Source organism: Ceratotherium simum, chromosome 8 (genome assembly GCF_057802395.1).
Source record: "Ceratotherium simum simum isolate JZ-2026a chromosome 8, ASM5780239v1, whole genome shotgun sequence".
NCBI classification, from domain to species: domain Eukaryota; kingdom Metazoa; phylum Chordata; class Mammalia; order Perissodactyla; family Rhinocerotidae; genus Ceratotherium; species Ceratotherium simum.
The window spans coordinates 1,252,473-1,274,958 of record NC_141907.1 but is presented as its reverse complement, the minus strand read 5'-3'; the positions used below and the strand labels follow the sequence as shown (position 1 = coordinate 1,274,958).

The 22,486-nt window shown below is 50.9% G+C and overlaps 1 protein-coding gene and 1 long non-coding RNA gene across 4 annotated transcripts in view; one reads left to right on the top strand and one right to left on the bottom strand.

Moving 5' to 3' along the window:
* Nucleotides 1-490: 490 nt before the first annotated feature.
* Nucleotides 491-8,770, bottom strand: LOC147916377 (uncharacterized). 2 transcript variants are annotated; one of them, XR_015553044.1, is made up of 4 exons: nt 8,299-8,770; nt 2,466-2,618; nt 960-1,801; nt 494-743 (listed from the first exon to the last, which is right to left on the bottom strand). It is a non-coding gene; the product is annotated as an uncharacterized LOC147916377 (long non-coding RNA). The 2 variants fall into 2 exon arrangements; XR_015553043.1 differs by having other exon boundaries at nt 491-1,801.
* Nucleotides 8,771-9,008: 238 nt separating this feature from the next.
* LETM1 (leucine zipper and EF-hand containing transmembrane protein 1) overlaps nt 9,009-22,486 on the top strand; it is a 39,546-nt gene continuing 26,068 nt past the window's right edge. For both annotated transcript variants that reach the window (XM_014788826.2, XM_004432219.3), the window contains exons 1-3: nt 9,009-9,243; nt 13,887-13,947; nt 21,876-22,326. In XM_014788826.2, the coding sequence (XP_014644312.1) occupies nt 9,165-9,243; nt 13,887-13,947; nt 21,876-22,326 (591 nt within the window). In that variant the 5' untranslated portion in view covers nt 9,009-9,164. The remainder of the gene's footprint in view (nt 9,244-13,886; nt 13,948-21,875; nt 22,327-22,486) is intronic.

Below are 22,486 nucleotides of genomic sequence, written 5' to 3'. Positions count from 1 at the left end.
AGCACGCCACCACCCCCCCACCCCACCCGGGGCCGGCGCGTTGTTTGATTTTTGCAGGTCCGGGTCTCTCAGAGGGAAGGAAGCGATGCCTGAGAAACGAGGGCAATGGTGAGAAGACGGCGACCTCCGCCATGCCGGCCCCACCCCTCCTGCGGCCCCTCTCCTCCATCTTCCGCGGGGACTGCCCCAGATCGAGGACCACCAGCGGCCACCGCTGCCCTCAGTCTTTGGCTAAAGAAACACTGTTTTGTGTTAAAGTAGCTCTTCTATTTCTAATTATGAAAATTGCAGGAAATTAAAACCCAGAACAGAAAAGCGAAGAAAAGAAAAGTTCTTCCTAAGCCCGGGGCCTGCAGCGAGAGGTAAGCGCTGGTAACAGCGTGGGGAGCGCTTTGGACCACTTCTGTTCTGGGCTGGTCACTGGCTTCACCACCTGAGTTGGAGACTGACCAGAGACAGCAGGAACAGCCACACGGACACCAGCCTGCCCTCTCTGCCACCGCCCCTGCAGCCAGACGGATCCTTTCTATTATTTTTTTTATTGGAATAATTTTACATTTACAGAAAAAATGCAAAGATAATACACAGTTCCCCCCACCTGTTTCCCTAGTGTCAACACCTTACATTTCCATGGTAGCTTTGTCAATTAAGAAGCCAACATTGGTCCATTACCATTAACCAGACTTGATTTAGAGCTCACCAGTTTTCCCACAGATGTAGAAGGATTCTTTTAAAAAGCAAACCTGGGCCGGCCCTGTGGCTTGGTGGTTAAGTGCGCGCGCTGCGATGCTGGTGGCCCGGGTTCGGATCCCGGGTGCGCATCGAGGCACCACTTCTCCGTTCATCCTGAGGCCGAGTCCCACATACAGCAACTAGAAGGATGTGCAGCTACGACACACAACTATCCACTGGGGCTTTGGGGGGAAAAATAAAATAAATAAAATCTTTAAAAAGCAAACCTGATTGAAGCCTATGCTGTGGACTCTAACAGAGAAGCTGTACCAGACTGGCCCTCCCACTGTAAATAGCCAGAATGTGGACAAAACATATGAGGCAACCAGTCTCAGGTGGAAAACAGGGAATGCTGACTGCCATCCCCAGGAAAGAGAAATTCATGAGGTACAACTTGACCACCCCAGCTCTGTTTGTGGGCAATCTCTACCATGGTACAGGGAGATGGAGTCCTACCAGGGCACGCTGTCCCACTGAGCTGAGAGGGCAGTGACACAGCTGGGATTTGTGAGGAGGGCACTGGAGGAGAGACAGGTGTGTCAAGGGGAATCTAAGATGTCCCACTGTCCTTGGCTGAGGCTTGGGCTGCACAAGCTTAGGGTGAAGCCCCCAGATTTACCAGATAACAACCGCCATGGGAGCTCTGGCCCGGCCCGACTGGAGATCTCGTTCAAGCCCATGCACATCCCTGGCATGCAGCTGGAACACCAGGATCCAGACCCCGGGAACTGGGGCCGATTCTAGAGCGAATGTTCTCCAGACACATCCTGTCTCAGTTATCTATTGCTGTGTATCATATTACCCCAAAACAACAGTAAACATTGATTACCGCATGCAATTTCTTTGGTCAGGAATTCAGGAGTAGGTGAGCCGGATAGTTCTGGCTCAAGGTCTTGCATGAGGTTGCAGACAAGATGTTGCCCAGGGCTGGCCTGACTGGAGCTGTGGATGGGCTGCCAAGACGGTTACTCAGGTGATGCTGGTCTTGGGCAGGAGGCTTCAGTTCTTCCCCATGGGGGCCTCTCCACAGGCTGCTTGAGGGTCCTCCTAACACGGGAGGTGGAAGTCCCTGAGGGGGAATCCAAAGGGAAGGAAGGCAGAAGCTGCAGTCTTTAGTGATCTGGCATTAGAAAGCACACACTGTCATTTTCAGAGGGAGACAACAGAATCTAGACACTCCATAACATATCATCCACAACAACCAATATACAATAAAAAGTCACTAGGCATGCAAAGAAAAGAGAAAATGTGGCCATAGTCAAGGAAAAATCAATAGAAACCAACCCTGAGTCCAGTGTTAGATTTGACAGATAAAGATTTTAAAGCAGTTGTTTCAAGATATTCAACAATTAAAGGAAAAGACAGTCTATTCAGTGAAGAGAAATGGAATCTCAAGAGAAAAATGGAAGCTGTTAAAAAGAACCAAACGAAAATTCTAGAAATGAAAAGTGCATAATTGAAATGACAAAATCACTGGATAGGCTTGACAGGAGACTGAAGGTAACATAAAGATTCAGTGGACTTAAAGACAACCACTAGTAATTATCCAATCTGAAGATAGAGAGGAAGATGCTGAAGAAAGTAAACAGTCTCAGGCACTTGATAGACAATAGTAAAGGGTTTAACGATATGTATTGGAGCCTGAGGAGAAAAAAGTAGGAATGAGACAGAGAAAAATACTTGCCAAAATAATGGCCAAAAATTTTCCAAAGTTGACAAAAACATTGACTTACACATCCAAGAAGCTCAGTGGACCCCAAGCAAGATTCAGCCTACTGGGATGCAAACCACACACAGGCACTTCTTAGTCAAACCAGAGGGGCAGGTGGTGAGGACAGAGACAGTGGTCTTAACCAATCACAGGCAAAATATCACACTTCTGCAAACTGTACCAAAAAAGAACAGAGCCATGTGAATACACTGACTTGCCAGGGTCCCATGCAGGGGCCTTGTTAGCTTCAGGACCACTGTGCCTCCCATCGGGACAACCGTGAGTGGAGTGGTGGTGCACAGACCAGCTGGCTGAGGGAGAAGGGGAAAAAAGAGAGAGTCCAGAAATACTGAGATAGGACAGAGGGGCAGGGCAGACTGGGGGAAGGAAAGACTGTTCAATAAGGAGGCCTGGGGAAGGGCTATGCTATCTAAAGGGCACAAAATGAAGTTGGGCTTGTTTCTCACGCTGCATGCAAAAATTCCTGGGAACTCTAGATGGATCAAGGTCTGAAATAGTAAAAGAAAAATCTTTAAATCTTTTGGTAGAGGATCTAAGTGAATACCCTTCTGACCTTAGTTCAGGGAAGATTTCTCTAAAAGGACAAGGAAAAAACCCATTCGCTATCAAAGGAAAGATTTGACTGGGGGCCTGCCCTGTGGCGTAGTGGTTAAGTGCACGCGCTCCACTGCTGGCGGCCCGGGTTCCGATCCCGGGCGCACATCAAGGCAGCCCTTGTCAGGCCATGCTGTGGCGGCGTCCCACATGAAGTGGAGGAAGCTGGGCACGGACGTTAGCCCAGGGCCGGTCTTCCTCAGCATAAAGAGGAGGACTGGCATGGATGTTAGCTCGGGGCTGATCTTCCTCACAAAAAAAAAAAAAAGATTTGACTGTACTAAAATTCAGAACTTCATTCATCAAAGGATATCAAGAACAACCAAAACAAGCTTGAAGAGCAAGCTGGAGATTTGACAGCACCATATATCAAAGCAAGTTATAAAGCTGCAGTTATTAAGACCACTTGGTATTGACTAAAGTACAAACAGAAAGACCAAGCAGCAGAATCAAGTCGCATGGCATACATAGCCACCAGATTTATAACAAAAGCGCCACTGTCATTCACTGGGGTATATTAGCTATTTGCTTCTGTAATAAATTCTCAGAAACTTAGTGGCTTAAAACAACACAAATTGATCATCTTAAGGTTATGTAGGTCAGAAATCTGATGCAGGTCTCACTGGGCTAACACTGAGGTGTCATCAGGGCTGCATTCCTTTCTGGAGGCCCTAGGAGAGAATTCATTTCCTTGCCTTTTCCAGCTTCTAAAGGCTGCTTGCATTTCTTGGCTCAAGGCCCGTTCCTCCATCTTCAAAGCCAGCAATGGCTGCTCAAGTCCCCCTCATGCTGCATTACTCTGACCTCCTCCTCTGTAGTCAAATCTCCCTCTGCCCCTTGCTTCTGCCTCCCTCTTCCATTTCTAAGGATGCTTATGATTACATTGGGCCCAGCTGGATAATCCAGAATAATCTCCCATCTCAAGATCCTTAATATAATCACCTCTGCAAAATCCCTTTTTCTGTGTCAAGTAACATATTCACAAGTTCTGGAATTAGGATAGGAGTGGACATCTTTGGGAGCCATTATTCTGCCTACAGAAGGGGACAGAAGATAGTCTTTTCAACAGATGGTGCTGGATCTATTTTGTACCCATAGGGGAAAAGTCATCCTTGATCCCTGCCTCGTAACATAGAAGACAAACACGTACCAGTTCCAAATGATCATAAGCCTAAATGTGAAAGAAAGAACAATTTAAGTTTCCAGAATAAAACATATGAGAATATCTTCATGACTTTAGGGTAGCAAAGATTTCTTCAGTCACAAAAAGCACTCACCAAAAAAGAGATTAAATCATTAAAATTAGGAACTTCTATTCATCAAAAGACACCATGAAGAGTTGAAAAAGTAATCCACTGAATGGGAGAAAATGCTTGAAATATAAATATCTGACTAAGGTCCCTCTATCCAGGATATACAAAGAACTCTTACAAATCAATAAGAAAAAGAGAGATGACCCAATGGAGAAATAGACAAAAAACTATCCTTACACAGGCACTTCACAAAAGAGGAGGTCCAAATAGTCAAAAGCACATGAAAAAGTGCCTCAGAATTCTTAGCCATGAAAGGAATGCAAAATGAAACCACAATATGCCCCACAGCTTCCAGAATTACAATCACAATAAGTACACAACCAAGGATTGATGGGGATATTGAGTGACTCCTGCTCTGCTGGTGGTGGGGTAAGCTGGTAAAACCATTTTGGAAAACCGTTTCCAAATGTTGAACTTAAGTACACCCTCTAACCAGCAATTCTGCTCCTGTCAAAGGCATCCGTGTGTGCAACAACAAAGGCAGCCACGTATGAGAATACCAGTAGCAACGTTATTCATAATGGCCAAAAATTGAGGGTCCATCAACCTTATCGTTGATAAACAAGTTGTGGTATACTCATATAATGAAATATTGCATAGCAATGAAAAATAACAAACTACTGTTACCCACAACAACGCTGATGAATTTGATAGACATAATGTTAAGTGCAAGTAGCCAGATAAAAAAAAGTATACCCTCTTTGATTCCATTTATATAAAGCGAAACAACAGACAAAACTGATTTTTGGCAGAAGTCAGAGTAGAGGGTATCTCTGAGAAGGGGTGATCTCAGAGTGGGCACGAGGAGGCTTCTGGAGCTGGCAGCCTTCTGCCTTGATTGGAGTGGGGGTTGCATGGGTGTGTGCATAATGGAAAAACACTTTAGACTGAACACTTAGGACTTGGGCACTTCCCTTTACTTTACATACACTGAAGTAAAATTAAAAGTTAATTTTAAAACTAAAACTTTTAATTTAAAAAGTTTACAAAAATATACTTTTGCAGTCATGCTGACCGAGCAATCCAGCTTCTAGAGATCTGTCCTTGAATTTGTTATGATTAAGTTCAGCTTTATATACAGAAACTCCTTCAAATGACAGTGGCTGAGAAAAAGATAGATGTTTTCTTGCTCTTATATAAAACAAGTCCAAGGTGGGCAGTCCAGGCTCCTTTCTTTCCATTCCATCACCCACAGTGCTTGGCAGGCAGAAGGAAGCAGAAGGGTACAGGGGCCACCTTCGCTGTAAAGACCTTTCACCTTAAGTCCCAGTTCTAGCTTCAAGGGAGGCTGGTGAATACAGTGTTTTCCAGTAAACTCAGTAAAACCAGGGTTCTGTTATGAAAAGGCAAGGACAGAATGGTTATTGCTGTAGGGAGCCAGTAGGCTCAAGCTTAGTCCCACAGACACCATTCTTGGGTTCTCAAGATGCAAAGGCACATCCCTTCCATGCCCCAGCCCAGGGCCACCACCTTGGTCACATAGGTTGTCCCAACGGGGGGAGAAGGGGCTAGAGGCCAACCCCTGCTCCTGCTGCTGCACGTGCCTGGCTAAGGCTGCTTCCAGCTGGAGGAAGGTGCACCTTTTCCCACAGGTACTCAAAGGTGTCCTGGCCCGTCTCCTGCAAGCACCTTGCCCTCCATCCTTGCCTCAGGGTCTTCTCCTGGGCTCACACCCTAGCCCTTGCTGTGGCCAATAAGAACAAGCCACCCACCACCCCTGTTGTGAGCATCCCTTTCTTGCCAGCTGGCTTGCTCTGGTACCTGATTTCAAATTCCCTTCAGACTCAGCAGGCCCTACAGGCCAGTGACTGTGCCGCCTTTCACCGTCCCAAGATGCCCCCACCTCCTCCTCCCTTCCTCTCTTGCACACACCTTGACTCCACTGTTCCTCTCTTCTTTCATCACACTTCTGGGCAAAATCCCAACCCAATCTAATTTAACTCCACCTGCTCTGTACCTGAGCATGGCTGGAGTACAGCACACAGCCCTGCCACGGCTTCCTCCGGTACCCTGACCCCTAACCCGATCCCCTAACCCAATCTCTAACCTGACTCCCTAACCCAGTCCCTAATCTGACCCCTAACCTGATTCTCTAAACTCCCTAACTGGGGCACTCGTGCTGCCTGGACATCCCATCCTGTTTCTCTTGACTCTCTCACTTCTATACATGCAGAGCAACCGTGGAAGGTTATGTATGATTTGTGGGGAGCATAGGGAAGAGGAAAAGGGAGCCCCCAAAATAAGAGACAAGAGAGAAAGAAAAAGGCAAAAAGACTCCATGACATTAAAACAAACCTGCTATGCCATGATTCTGCGCACCTGGACTGTTGCATGAAGAGATGCAGGACAGGCAGGCGGCCTTTCATTTGGCATTCAGGGTATGCATGGCAAGCTTTGAGATGCCAGATTTCTACTTGTTTCTTTATACTTTTTATAAACTTGAAATGGCTACACCATGCACACGTTCTTTAAATAACCAGAAGAACCAATGAAGTTATTTTGATTGTTGAAAAATGAATTTTTCTAACACCCCACCCTTTGGGCTGCAGAGAGCATCACAGATGGTGCCCAAAAGTCCCCAACACAGCGCCGACCCCTCTATGGAAAACCTATTGTTGGCTACTTCTCCCATCCCACCTGACGGGGCCAGGGGTAAGTCATCCCAAGGGCAGGTGAGCAGTGTTGTACATTTCCTCACACCTGGTTCCTTGGGCAATACAGAGGCGGCTGGGGCCTCCCCTGTCCAGTACCCTTCAAAGTCCTGCAAACGGACACTTTTTTTTTTTAAATTTATTTATTTTTCCCCCAAAGCCCCAGTAGATAGTTGTATGTCACAGCTGCACATCCTTCTAGTTGCTGTATGTGGGACGCTGCCTCATCATGGCCAGAGAAGCGGTGAGTCGGTGTGCGCCCGGGATCTGAACCCGGGCCGTCAGCAGCGGAGCACATGCACTTAACCGCTAAGCCACGGGGCCGGCCCCAAACAGACACTCTTGCTCTTCTGTTGGTCACTACCTCCTGCTCAGCCCCGTCTCTGGTGATTTGGGATCCCAAAGCATTGTCTGGGACCAGCTTTCTCCCCTGCTCTGTGGGGCCTCCCTCCCTGCCTCTGGATGGCTTTAGGACAGTCTTTGAGAGCTCAGGGCAATGTCAGCTACAAGTACTACGACAAGCATAGTCCTACATTTTGGGCATTAAAAGGCCAGTCCTTTCTGACCCTGAGCGCCTGTCTGCCCTGGCACAGGCCTGACCCTGGATGGGGGGACAAGGACTGTTTTTCCTTATCCCCCTTTGAATCCTGGGGGATGGGTAGGGAAGGGCCCTGGCTTTATGGTTTGTTGGCAGTGGAGGCCTTGATTTCAGGAATATGTGTGCTTAGATTAACTCTGCATTTGACCTCTATAGCGCTCACTGCCCAATGCCAATACAGGCACTTTATGTCATCTTCAAAGTGCCCTGCACTAACTAGAGCCACCTTCTCCCACCTCAGATGAGGACTCCAGGCCCATCCCGGTTCAGCACCTGGCAGTTCTGGTTCAGGGTTCAGGAAAACCACCCCAGTCAAGCTACTTCTTCCAGATGGTGGGGACTGAGTGTTGGGGGAGCTGCTGAAGACTGGGGAGCCTGCTGGGATCAGGAGTTCCACGCTCATGCACCGAGAACAGATATACACGGAGTGTACTGCAGGACCCTCACCAAGCGGTGCCCTGGCATTACATTAGTGAACAAGACAGGCGGATGGGGTGAGAAGGATGGAAAAGACCTTCCAGGCAGAGGACCTGAGAGGAGCAAAGGCTGGGAAGTGAGAAGTAATGCGGTGAGGCCAGGGAACGGTCTGGTGCCCACTGGGTTGGGGTGCAGGCTGGTGGGAGTGGCCTGCTGGGGAAGACCGCGTTCCGGTGAGCCCCAGGAGCCGCCGATCCTCACCTTTCCCCGCGTCTGCTCTCCCCGCGTCACCTCATCGACCCTCCCACGCCCGTCGCGAACGTGACCCCATGTCAGGGAAGGGAAGGAAGGAGCTCGAACATCACGGCTGCCCGGAGAGGAGACTTCTGGGAGCAGGTGCTTGAGCGGTCAGCCGGGCGGACCCGCGGGCTCGGCCCAGCCCAGGCGGGAATCCCGGAGGCGAGCCAGGCCCCCGCGTCCCTGTCGCGGACTGGGGGTGGCGCAGGCCAGAGCAGAATGACGGGCGGTCGGGCGGCCGCGGCGCGAAAGTCTGCGTTGGGAAGGCCGCCCTGGACCACGGGGGGCCCTCTCCCACACGTCCCCGGAATCGTTTTGCTGCGTGTCGGTGCAGGGCTGGGTCCCACTCGGTTGCCGGCTCCCTCGCCGGCGCCCTGAGGCGAGAGGGCCCGCCACGTATGCGCTGCCGGCTCCCCAAACCTGTGCGGCCGTCGCGCAGGGCAGACGGCGCGACGGCAACCACAGCGCAGCGCGCCGGCAGGGCCAGGCCGCCCGGTGCACGCCGGAACCTGTAGTTCGCGGCGGCGCAGTGCACACCGGGACCGGTAGTCGGCCGAGGCGCCGCCCCTCACCTGGCCGGCGGCGGGCGCACGAGGGGCCCAATGGGAGCGGCGGCCTGGCCGCCCCGCCCCGCAACGCCGGACGTCTGTGCCGGGGCATGGCCGCCGCCGGTGCCGGGCTCTTAAGCTGAGCGCCCGCCTCGGGGAGCCAACCGCCGCCCTCAATCGTCCGCGCGAGGGCTGTGGCGCCGCCGGGCCGGCTAGGAGCCGCGGCCGCCGCGGAGGAGGAGGAGGCAGCAGGCGGCCGGAGAGGCCGCCGCGGCCGGGCGCATGGCGTCCATCTTACTCAGGAGCTGCCGCGGCCGGGGGCCCGCCTGCCTCCCGCCGCCTCGCGCCGTCGCCCCGAGGGGTAAGCGGCCGGCTCTCTGCCGAGGGCGCGGGGCGTGGGCTGGTGGCCGGGGGTAGGGGACTGGAGGACGGGGCCGGGGTCGGTGAGGGGACAGGGGCCGGGGAGGGCCGAGAGGAGGGCTGGAGGTGGAGGAGAGCCGGGCGGAAGCAGAGAGGGGCCGGGGGCTGGGGGCCAGGGCCAAGACGGGCGGAGCGGAGAGAGCCTCGGTCCGGCAGCCCCACGGCGCCCCCAAGGCTGGGCTGCTCCCGCTGGGTAGGGGCGCTCGGACGAGCCCGGGACTGGGGTCACGCCGGGCTAGTGTCACTCCCGGCAGGGACCTTGGGTAGTCCTGCCCTTCCGCCCCGCCCTGACCGACCCGCTGCCGGGGCGTGGTGAGCGTTCGGGCCGTGGGGGCCGTGCGCGCGGGGCGGCCCGGCCCGGGCCGCGGCTTGTGACTCACTCGCTCTGTGACCTTAGTCGCCCGGCCGCTGGCCGCTGCTTCGTGAGCAGGGAAAGTTTTGAAGGGAGCGCGCTAGGACGGTCTCAGCGCTCCTTTTGTGGTTAAGGTCGGTGGAACGTGGCGCCCACTCACGAGGACAGTCGTGCCCTTTGGCCACGTTCAGGGCTTCTGAGATGAGGTGGCCGGGGGCTGGCAGACGCTGGCGAGCAGGCCCTGCGGGCTTGCAAGACGTCCGTGGGGCTGATATCCTTATGATGTTATTGGGCCTCTGTAGAGTCTCCAGGTCTTGCGGTGCATGGCCTGGGGCAGGTCCCTTTGTACGTGGAGCCTCAGTGACGGCACCTGTGACATAGAGATCGGGGCTATTAGGAGTCCACATGTAGGGCGCCAGAACTCTCCTTCACTCCCTCTCTCCTCTCTTTCTCTTTTTACATTAACCTTTCTGAGCTCGTTTCTTATTTGTAAGATTGGAGTAAAGATAAAACTTTCCATATAAAATTGAGAGACTCAAATAAAATACTATATTTCAAGATGCTTTTCAGTTTACAAAGGCACTCTAAGAAACGTGACTCTTGTAATTTTTAACAGTAGTGGCTGGTTGGCTGCTTAGACCTTTGGAGCTGTGGAAAGGGCATTGAGCAGCGAGAACTGACTGTGTGTGAACTCTTGGGTGTCCAGTCCAGCTTTTAGTCTCTCCCTCTGCTGTCAGAGCTCTCTCTGTATCTCTTGCCTGTTAAGGATGGTGATAATAATACTTTGGCCACTTCACATTTCTGTAGCGTGTTTATGGATGAGAAGTTAGCTGAATTTGTTTTGTGGTTGTATTATTCTGGGACCACAAATGTTTCCTGAAGTTATCACGGTTCTTTATTACACAGACACGAAGGGGCTGAGAGAGAGTGAGTTTGCTGCAGGAGCAACAGGGAATCCAGAGCCTGTGGGACCCAGGGCTGGACAGTGGGGAGCAGGTCCCTGAACCGTCAGAAATGACACTCCTGGCTGGCTGGGCATGGCAGCTCTTGTCTGGTGCACATTTCTCCTGTTGTTAGCGTCTTGCGTGAGTATGGCTCATTGTCACAGTCATGAGCCAGTGCTGACCTGTTGTTAACAGGTCCATGCAGTATTCAGATTGCCTTTCTTCTCTCCCATACCCTGCTCTGATCTCTTTTTCTGTTACGTGCTTTTCCTTTATCTGCACACACTTTATTCTGATGTCCTTTTTTGTCCCAGGACACCTCCAGCATACCACGTTACCATTAGTCGCCATTTCTCTTTAGTCTCCTCTTGGTGGTGACAGTTTCTCAGACTTCCCTTGAGAGTTTTGAGGAGGACTGGTCAGATATGTTGTAAGATGCCCCTCTATTGGGATTTGTCTGATGTTTTTCTCATGGTTAAACTGGGGTTATGGGTTTTGTGGGTAAGGCCACAGAGGTGAAGTGTCCTTCTTATCACATCCTATCACATCCCTAGCAATGTGATTTATCACAGTTGATGTTGACCTTGCTCACCTGGCTGAGGTGTGTCTGGCAGGTCTCTGCTCTGGGGTTACTCTTTTCCCACTCTCCACACTGTGCTCTTTGGGAGGAAGTCGCTCTGTGGGGCACATACTTAGGAGTAGGCTAGGGCTCTGTAGAGGTGGGCTGACCGGATTTGCCAAGGACAGGGTGTGAGAGCAGCCAGGGCCTGGCATTTGGCCATTATTGAAACAGGAGGACTTGGGGAGGAGCAGGCGGGGGGAAGCCGGGAGTTCTTGGAGCTGTTGAATGTGAGGTGCCATCCGGCCTCCAGGTCTTATGTACCCACAGGTATTCAGATACAGAGTGCTGAGGGAGGATCTGGAGGTGGGTAGAGAGGATCCTGCCAGGAACAGCTGGGGAGAATCTGGAGAGTGTGGTTTCCTGGAAGATAGGTAAAGAAAGGTGTGGGATACAAAGAAACATATTTGGTCTCTGTCTCTGGTCCCCAGTTCCTGGCTGAGCTCCTAAAACCCTTCGTATTTCTGGAGTGATAAGAATGGCTTTTGTTCTTCATAATGAGCCCCTTTCTGTCATATCTGAGTTCATGCTAACGAAGAACCTATGATTAGAGGGTTGGACCTTCCAGCCCCACCCCTAACCTCCAGGGAGGGGAGGGCATCTGGAGACTGAGTTAGATTGCCATTAGCCAAGGTTATATTCAATCATGCCTAGGTAATGAAGATAAAAACTCTTGAACAGGGAGGCTTGGGGAATTTCTGGGTTGGTGGCGCATGCCGACCCGACGGAGACAAAGGCTCTTGCACTCAGGACTCTTCCGGACCTCCAGCTATGTACCTCTTCGTCTGGCTGTTCATCTGTATCCTTTGTAATAAACTATAATAGTAAGTAGAGCACTTTGCTGAGTTCTGTGTTATTCCAGCAAATTATCAAAACTGAGAGGGTTGTGGGAACCCCTGAATTTGTAGTTGGCAAAAATGTGGGTAGCCTGAGGACCCTTCTTGCAACTGGTGTCTCAAGTTGGGGCAGCCTTGTGGGACTGAGCCCTTACTTAACCTGTGGGTCTGCACTCATGCTGCGGAGAATCAGAATTGAATTGTAGGAAAAAAAACCAAAAAAAACGAATTGAATTGTAGGATGCCCAGCTAGTGTCGCAGTGGGAGCGTTGAATTGGTTGTTGGAAAAAAGACACAACAAAACGGCTTCCAGAAGGAGGGAGTGGCCCCTGGACCACATCCGTGCAGAGGAAGAGGAGGACACGGCCTTCAGAGTGGGGAGAGCATGGGAAGGGAGCAGGTAGGACAGAGGGCGTACGAGTTCATGGAGCTTAGAGATGAGGGGCCGGCCAGGGAGCTCTGGGAGCTGTGACAGCTTGTCTGCTTGCTGGGGGCAGTGCACAGGGCAGGGCGCCATTTCTGAGCTAAGTTGTTGAGGTGAGCGCCTGGCCCAGGGCAGGGGTAGAGGGGACAGGCACAGGTTGGGGGAGGCTTCTGTTTGGGAGACAATGAGGGCAGGTCCTCAGCTAGAATGAGAAGGGCTAGTGTGCTCTTTGCCACTTGCTTTTTAATTTTAACTGAAAATGTAACATTGAAATATAAAAGATTATTTTATAAATCATGGTGAGTGAACACTCATGAGCCCAGCCCCCAACTTAAAACCAGGCTGTCACCTGTATTACACGGTCCCAAGTTTAATGTTTAATACCCTTCTGCACAGGATGTGAGAGTTGCCCATGATGAGACTGGCCCTCTTATTTGAATTACATAGTGACAAGTGGAAGTCCTTGTCCCCAGAGGGTCCACTGGGAGCAGCTTGGGTCTACCCTGCCTGGCCTGCTCTGAGGGTGTCCAGGAGTTGGCATGTGTCCCCTGCCTTGTCCATCTTCTCTCTCCCCTTTTCACACTGGCTCCCAGAGTGAGCCCTCAGCAACCCAAACCTGCTCTGGGCACTCCTGCTGCCTGAAGGGTCTTATGATGCCAGCCGGCCTTTCCAGGCTCACTGCCTGGCATCTCATGGGGATGGCGCCTCTGGCCCTGCCACCCCCAATATCTGTCTTGTCCCCTCCAGAAGCTGTTTCCCAAGCACAGGGTTTGATCACAGGCCCAAATGTTGGTCATGTAAATGAACTGTGAATTTATGCTTATGGAAACTAGAGTGGGTTAGGGAAAGTGTCAGAATACATCAAAATGCTAAAAATGTGCTGTACACTTGTTGATATTGTTTATCCAAGAAATGGCTTACTTTTGGCTTTATTTTTCTAGTAATTCTCGTGGCCCTCGCCCCCTAGTGTGGGCAGAGAGGGCGTTGGGTCATTTGGACAGGGCCCTCGCTTGCTCTGTGGGGCTGTCTGTGCGCCGGGGGTCATGTGCATCCTGGGCTCTGCCCACTAGAGCCAGCTAGAGTAAATGGGGAATGGTCCCACCTGGGGAGACCCACAGGCCCACACGCCCTGGGCCCTTGGCTGATGGAGCCTGGTGCCCACACTTGGGGTGCATGGAGCCAGGGGCTGCCTCAGGCTACCCCTCTTCCCTAGGGGTACCCCAAGAAACTATGTTCCTAACTGGGGCAGACCCTTCACTTAGCAACACTCTGAAACCTTCCAACACTCAGAACAGGCTTCCAGATACTCTACAAAAGAAATGGGCACTTTTTCAGACTAAAAGACAGTATCAGTGTAAAGCACCTGTTTTGAGACTTATTTTCTTGTTTTTTTCTTGTTTTTGTCATAGGTAGTCTGGGGGATCGTGCTTGTCTCAGTTGTGCCAACACCGTGGGGTTGATAAGCTGCGTGTAAGTAAATAAATGTCACTTTCTCCCTATTTGAAAGTGGGAGCCTGAAAATGCTCAAGTGGTGTGTGACTCTGAATTTTGGGGAAGACAGTATATCCTACTTTCCTGTTCTTTGTTTTTGTTTATTTCAAACCTTTATCTTTTCCTTTTGAAATATATAACCGCATACGTTAGTGAATCTTTGGAAAATAAATGAACTCGTGATCCCAGTACCTGTTACAAATGTTAGTAGTGTTTTGATGTATTTTATTCTGGTTTTTTTTCTTATGTATCCGTTTTTAAAACATAGAGTGGTAACCACAGTCTATATATATATTGTGTATTTAATGTGACAGATCTTTTCCATACTTACATGGCTGCGATTTTCAGCGGATTTCCATGTATTTGTGCAAAAAAAACGTTGGAAGTGCCAGGCAGCATTGTTGGTTTTGGGCTCGATCAGTGAGCACACAGACCCTTCCTTGTACCACATTCCGTCCTTCACAGAGCATCATGTTGAACCAGTGCTGGCCGTAGGGCTCGCCCCCACCTGGTTCTGGGGACGTGGTAGATTTAGCTCTTCCCTGTGGTAGGAGGTCTGTGGTACTGTTGCAAGGCTGGAGGTCTTCCTGGAGGGAGTGGCAACCAAACTTCCCTGTCCACTGTCACACACGGACTTGAACTTACCTTGGAGCTGCTGTGTTCTCCCACTCGCCATCCCCGCTACCCGGCATCCTCGTGGTCTCCTTCTGATCCCCCTCACCTATCTGGTGGGATGCCCACACCTCTCTCCTGGCACCAGGTCTGTGTCCACCTGCCCCAGACACCCAGAGTGGAGCTCATCTCTCCCTTCCAGTATCCCAGATTCTTTCTGTTCGAGAGTATAGGACCTTCTTCCCAAGTGCTGTCCGTCTGGCCCCTCACAGCCCCTTACCCATGGAGCTGTGAGGTCTTTTGGGTTTTCTTACTCATTTGAGATTAATTTGTCACCTCATCTTGGCTATAAAACTTTTCTGGAGGATGCTTCCTGGGAAATATTTAATTCCCTAAAATGAAAACTACACAAGTCATATGTGAAAAATTGGTTGTTATTAAAGCAAAATCGTGCTTAAACATATTTTCAGTTTTATGGCTTTTATAAAGTGCTAAAATGAGCAGCCAGCCACACGTGGCTGTTCGTGCATGTGCAGGTGTCTCTGTGTAATTGATGCATGTGCAGTGTTTGGTGGGGACACAACAAAGTCTGTTTAAAACTCCTCCCAGGGGGCCGGCCCTGTGGCTTAGCAGTTAAGTGCATGCACTCCGCTACTGGCGGCCCAGGATCGGACCTCGGGTGTGCACCGACGCACCGCTTGTCCGGCAATGCTGAGGCGGCATCCCACGTACAGCAACTAGCAGGATGTGCATCTACGACATACACCAATCTACTGGGGCTTTGGGGAGAAAAAGGGAAAAAAAGGAGGAGGATTGGCAGTAGATGTTAGCCCAGGGCCAGTCTTCCTCAGCAAAAAGAGGAGGATTGGCATGGATGTTAGCTCAGGGCTGATCTTTCTCACAAAAGAAAAGAAAAAAAAAAAACTCCCAGCAGCAGCCCCTGCGGGCCCAGTTGCTGCCAGAGTGCTGTCTCCCAGCTCTTGGCTTTGGTCTTAATTAGGTTTCTCTTCTGATAGTCACAGACTTTGCTGTCATGAAATATTTCTTTTTATGACGTGGAGCCATTGACATATGAGTGTAGAACATCTTTACTCTTGCTGAAGTGTGCTTTTCTAGATTTCATTCCAAAGTGAACTCTGTAATCTGCAGGTAGCATTTCAGGGACCTGGAGACCAGCGGGTGGCTGTAAACAGAGTGGCGAGTGACCCGGGGCTGCAATCATGGTTGCCGTGTAGGATGTGGCCCCTCAGGGCCAGCTCTTGGGGTTTTTCAAGATAAGTTGGAAGTCTAGGTTTTCGTGTCAAGTCTTTGAGGTTAGAGGACTGCTGCATGGACCTACTGCAGCCCCGTGTAGACTGGGCTCACTTGCGTGAACCACCCCAGGGGTGTGGACTGGGCTCCCCTGCGTGAACCACCCCAGGGGTGTGGACTGGGCTCCCCTGCGTGAACCACCCCAGGGGTGTGGACTGGGCTCACCTGCATGAACCACCCCCCCCCCAGGAGTGTGGACTGGGCTCACCTGCGTGAACTACCCCCAGGAGTGTGGGGGCCGTTCACCTGCATGAACCACCCCAGGTGTGTGGGGTCTGGCACTATGGATCAGTGACGCCAGCAGCTTGCAAGGCCGGCTGTGCCTGTCTCCCTCGAGTGGGGAGTCTGTCGTTCCTGGGCGCTCTGTACCTGTCATTTACCTCAGTGAGTTCTCTAGCTGGGTTTTTTTTTTTTTGTGAGGAAGATCAGCCCTGAGCTAACATCCATGTCAATCCTCCTCTTTTTGCTGAGGAAGACCGGCTCTGAGCTAACGTCTATTGCCAATCCTCCTTTTTTTTTTTTCCTTTTCCCCCCAAAGCCCCAGTAGATAGTTGTATGTCATAGTTGCACATCCTTCTAGTTGCTGTATGTGGCATGCGGCCTCAGCATGGCCGGAGAAGCGGTGCGTCGGTGCGCACCCGGGATCCAAACCCGGGCCATCAGTAGCGGAGTGCGCGTACTTAACCGCTAAGCCATGGGGCCGGCCCAAGCTGGCTTTTGTCTCCGAGGGATCAGGCCTCGCATGCCTCCTTATTGGACAGTCCTTCTAGATGAACTTTTGAATTATTTCAGTTCTGAAATTTTTTTGAAGAAGAAGATTGGCCCTGTGCTAACGTCTATTGCCAATCTTCCTCTTTTTCTTTTTTGTCCCCAAAGCCCCAGTACGTAGTTCTGTGTCATAGTTGTAGAATTGTAGCTCTTCTGTGTGGGATACCGCCTCAGCATGGCTTGAGCGGTGAGTGGGTCTGTGCCCAGGATCCGAACTGTCGAACCCTGGGCCACCGAAGCAGAATGCGCAAACTTAACTGCTATGCCACTGGGCCGGCCCCTGAAATGGTCTTTTGGGGATTGTAACTGGGATGCCATTAAACCCATAAAATTGTTTGGGAATATTTTAAAATTAAATGTAGTCTTTACAAGTGTAAGTTGTTTTCTTTATTAAGGCCTTTTCTCTCAGAAAAAGGTGTCATTTTCTTTACATAGGCCACATGCATTGCCTTTAAGACACTTTCCAGATGTGTTCTATTTGGTGGTGTTAACGAGCCTACCTTTTCATTATCTTTTCTAAGTGATTGTTACTGGCGTGTAAGGTACTAATTTCTGTATGTTTTCTTGTGTCTGGCCACTTCACACAGTTCCATTGATTATTTTTTAGCTTATATTGTAACACATTTTAATTAATGGTCGTGGATCTTCCTAGTGCACAATAATAATTTTTTGTCTCTTCCTTCCCAGTGCATTTAGCTTCTGTTGGGGTTTTAGCTCTTATCTCGGTAGCCAGATCTGTTATCAGAAGAGCTGTAGTCAATCATGCATTATCACAACAGCAAAAAATAGAGTACCGAGTGTTTACTTATGTTAGCTTCTGTTTTTGAGTACTCTTTGCTGTGTCTGTTTATTATTTTAAAGTGTTTTTATTAGGAATGGATGTTGAATTTGTTGAGCGCCTTTCAAGATTCAAATGCCCTTGCATTTAAGATTCATATTAAAACATAAAAGCTGTGCTTTATTTATAAGTTCGCACAATTTTTGTAAAGTTTACTCTTTGTTTAGAAAGTTAAACAGTGAGAACTGTAAAGCTGTTTGGCTGAACTCATACCCTTCAAATTAGGGATTATAGGTGAGAGTTGAGACTCATGTCGGTTTCAGCATCCAAAACATTTGATTGTTTTTTTGATCATACAGTATAAGAAATGTTGAGATAAGTAGTTGCAAGTGGTAACTATTTGTATTAGTTTTTTTAACTGTTACTTTGCAACCTCAATCTTCAGTTGAAATCGTCCAGATCCCTGAAGGGTGAGAGTTTATGATTCAAGAGAACATCATGGATATCATTTGGCAGCACCTGACTTCCTTTATCATAGAAAGAGAGACAGAGAGGAAGCACCCGAAACTGCATAAGCAGTCAAACTGTAACACAGCAGCTTTGAAACCCAGCATTTGCTGAATCTCGTTCAGTGGGAAAACCTGAGCTGATATGAGGCTGTTCCTCTTCTTAAGCCTCCCATAGTGTGAGTGCTCATAAAATTTGCTGCAGAAATATTAATGTGTTGCTGACAGGTACTGCCCTGGCCCCTGGGGGTGCTCCGGGCACATGGCACGCTGGGTATCATGTGGCCTGAAGGGCTCCAATAGGTGTTGAGGTGTTGTGGGCAGTGGTCTCCAGTTCCCCAGCTGAGGGGCACGTGTCCTGCAGGCAGACATGGTTTCACCTCTTGTCTCTGGGCAGAGAGGTGTCTTGCGCTTCTGGAATCATGCCCCTTGGTGGTGGTGCCCCTTGCTCCATCTGTCCTTCCCTTTCTTGTTGCTGGGGTCACTTTGCCCCTGCTAGCATTGTGTCCCTAGAGAACTGAGGGTGGCACGTTGAGGGTTGCATCCTCCCTGACCCAGCCTCAAGCCATTGTCTTGGCAAGTTGTCCGCTTGGGAAGGGGACATGTTACCATGAGTTCAGTGGCCCACAGGCATTGTGCCTGTGGCATTTTCCCAACCGTTTGCAAGAGTGAAGCAGTGCTGTGGTGGACAGGGGGTCTGGGTCTCTGCACCCAGCTCCCAGTGCCTGCTGTCCAGTGGTTGTGCAGCTGATGCCAGCACAGGAAATGCTCTGAACCCGTGAACGCTGTTCCTCTGCCAGGCACTACTTAGCTTTTCTCTTCTTGAAGGTGACGGCAAATGTCCAGGTTGAAATGGACATAGGAGTCAGCATCCTAAAGTAAAACAAGCGACTTGAACAGAAATCTCGAGCTTTTTTTTTTAAATTTTATTTATTTATTTCTTTTTCCCCAAAGCCCCAGTAGATAGTTGTATGTCATAGTTTCACATCCTTCTAGTTGCTGTATGTGGGACGCTTCAGCATGGCCGGAGAAGCGGTGCGTTGGTGTGCGCCCGGGATCCGAACCCGGGCCGCCAGCAGCGGAGCACACGCACTTAACCGCTAAGCCACGGGGTCGGCCCTCTCGAGCTTTTCAACAGGAACGAACAAAGCCTTCCTCTGGGGACCATGTGTTTCTGTTATTATGTTGCTTTTACCCAGAGAGTTTTTCCCCCCACTTTGAAGATGATTTATCAAAAAAAAAAAAAAAAGGAAGGCCAAGAAACAGCAGGAGAAGCTCGGTGACTGGATGGTGGGAAGCTGGGCCCCGTGGCCCCATGCAGGTGAGCCAACTGGGCACTTGTCAGGAGCAGTGCCAACGCTGTGGGCTCTGGCAGGTTGGAGCAGAGCACGATTGGCCTTCTCAATGACGGGGTCTGTCCCAGATGCCCTCAGGAAGACAGCAGTGCCCAGATTAGTTTTGTTTTGTTGGAAATTTTTTGAATAATAAATTATGCAATTTTATGCCTTTTGAAAATAGCTAAACCTTTCTGGCTAGATGGTTAGTAATAATACTCTGTCTAGTGTGCTTGAAGACAGCCAGATCTCGGGGCCTCACAGGCCTTTACCGGGCGTGCCATGTGCTTTCCACTTGGTCTGTTTTCACGTGTCTCTGCCTTTGCCTGTTGGCTGCCCCTTGTGACTGCTGACATTACGCCTTCTCGTGGAAGCCACTTGCTTCTTGCTAATTGAGGGTTGGGAAATTGGATAATTAAGCTTGATGAAGATGGGAGGTAAGGTTTATTTCTGGGTGGGCACTGTCATCACCTTCATTGAGAGGTGAGGCTAAGGCACAGAAGGCATGGGCTGTGGTCAGAGTCTTGCAGCTGCAAGTGGCCGAGGGGCAATCTGAGCCAGTGTCTCTACCGTGCTCTGTGCAGCCTGTCCCTTGGCCACTGTGACTCAGGACAGGGCAGGTTCAAGGGACCACCCCCCGTCCTGGCTCAGGTGTTGACTGTGGGGCTGAGGAGCTCGTGGGACAAGATTGATCCTGCTCTTTGAAGGCAGGATCAGAGGCTTGGCACAGAAGAGAAGTCAGCCGGGGGTCAGTTGGTGTGGGGCTGGTGGTGTCCTGTGCTAGCTGCACCCGTCCATTATAGGCTGCGAGCCGAGACGGGCGTGTTCCTGCTTGTCCTTCAGTATTCCCCACTTGTAAAAGCAGCAGCAAAATCAGACATTTCCCAGCTTTCTTCCAGCCTTGACTGGTGGCTTCTCAGCTGCTTTGATAGGACAGTTATAATAGCTGCCACTGCTGTGGTGGGTGTTGCTGTGCGCCGGACACCGTTCTGGGTACGTCGTGTATATTAGCACACACGTTTACCACAGCCATCCCCGAAGAACGAGGCCATCCCCGAGAACTTGCCCAAGGTCACACAGCAATAAGTAGTGGAGCTGGAATTTGAACTTGGACAATCTGCTCCAGAGCTCAAGTCCTCACTGCTGGTGTCAAGCCAGGTACAGAGAGATGATTGGACAGGTGTGAAGAAGCTGGGGTGTGTTGGTTATAAATTGCGTGCCTCTAAAATAAGTTGGACCCTGTGGCCACCCAGAGGTAGATTTGTGCATGAGCAGGGGAGAGGTTTCTAATGAGACAGGTGAGATAAGTAGAAAATTGTGAAACTAAAAGGGACTTGTATGGGTAAATGGTTCCATTATTGAACTGTAAGTGGCATTACATTGCCATGCTGCAGTTGGAAGAGTGTTTCTTCTTCACGCACAAACCCTGGGCTATGCCAGGCTCCTGCTGGCACTAAGAGCTTAGGAGGCCCAGCCCATGCTCCAGAAACTCAGACTGCAGTGGCCCTCCTCGTGTGGCCATTTTGCGAGTGGATACTGAATGGGCAGCTGGGTGGGGCCCAGAAGAGTAGACTGGCCTGCTCTGGTTGCCGGGGGTCCAGGCAGCCCTGTAGACTTCATACAGTGTGGACAGAGAAGGCTCTGAGGTTCTCATTGACAGAAGCCCCTGCAGCTTCTTGCTGTGGTTTGGAGGCAGCTCACGCCGGCTTCCTGCTAGGCCTCGTGGAGCCTGGGGTCTGGTGGGAGACAGAGCGTGTGCAGTGGATTTGAGAGTGGCATGCGCTAGGAGGACAACGCTGCAGGTCAGGGGGCCTGAGGGAGCCTGGGGCGGAGCCGCTGCCTGCAGGGCGTCCAGGCAGAGCATGGCTGCCAAGGGCCTGCCAGTGTGCCAGGGCGAGGAGGCCAGTGCTGGATCAGAGTGAGCAGCAAGGTGGAAGAGAGAAAGGAAATGGGCTTTGGGCTTTATTTGTCAAGTTTTTGCATTTGCACAAATGCCTTTGGTCAGCTGGTACGTGGGTCTAGGTCACCCTTGCTGGTTTTCAGGCCTTACTCAAGAACCATAGGTCTTTGTAGAAAGTCAGCTGTTAGAGGGAGAGACCCTCCAAACTCCACACTGCACCCCCCAAATTCCCAAAGCAGCACCACACACCTCCTCCTCTTTGGGAGCTGGCCTGTGAGACCCGCCCAGATGTTGAATCTGTCTAGTCCAGGGGTCAAGCTTTTGCTGTTTGTGTTTGTGTCCAGCCTGCCCCTTGAGCCCCTGCTCCCGCCCCGGGCTGCTGGGTGTCCTGGCATCCTCCATCAAGGCTGTGGGGACTGGCCATCCTGTGCTGCTCTTGAACGTGGGGCAGCTCTCACTGGTCTCTCGCACAAGCCCTTTCCGAGCAACTCCTTCCCCTCCAGCTCTGGAGGGGAAGGGCTCCCCCAGATGTGTTTTTCTGGCATCAGGAAGCAGTAGGAGTCTGTTTTATATGCCGGGGAAATTGGGTATTTGGTTATGATACGGCTGTGGTCTGGGTCACTCTTGGTATTTGGTGCTGGGAGGTCATAGAAAGTGGCTGGCCCCTCATCACTGTTTCCCTTTTTCTTTTTTTCAAGGAATGTTCCCTTTGGCTGCTGCGCTTCCGTCCACCCTGTGTACCTTTCCTTCAGAGGGGATCCCTTCAGCTGTTGGACTCGGAGGCCTGAGCGCATGTGCACAGTGACCCGAGCACAGTGGGCCCCTGCCTCGGCGGGTCTGGTTCTCACGGGACCACAGTTCCTTCCTTTGCGCTGCTGGCACTCGTCGCCCCCACTGAGTGAGGACTCCGTGGTGGAAAAGTCCCTGAAGTCCTTAAAGGACAAGAACAAGAAGCTAGAGGAGGGAGGCCCTGTGTACAGCCCCCCGACGGAGGTGGCTGTGAAGAAGTCCCTGGGGCAGAGGGTCCTGGACGAGCTGAAGCACTACTACCACGGCTTCCGCCTGCTCTGGATCGACACCAAGATCGCCGCGCGCATGCTCTGGCGGATCCTCAACGGCCACAGCCTGAGCCGCCGCGAGCGCAGGCAGGTAATGGGCATGTGTGTGATCCTGGTCGGTCACCTTTTAGTTGCTTTAAAATACTTTTAGGGCTTTTTTCCTGCTGCTTTTGGTTTAAAAAAAATTGGAAAAACCCGTGAAAAAGTGAACTTCCCCTGTAATGCCACCACTGAAATGCAACACTGCTAAC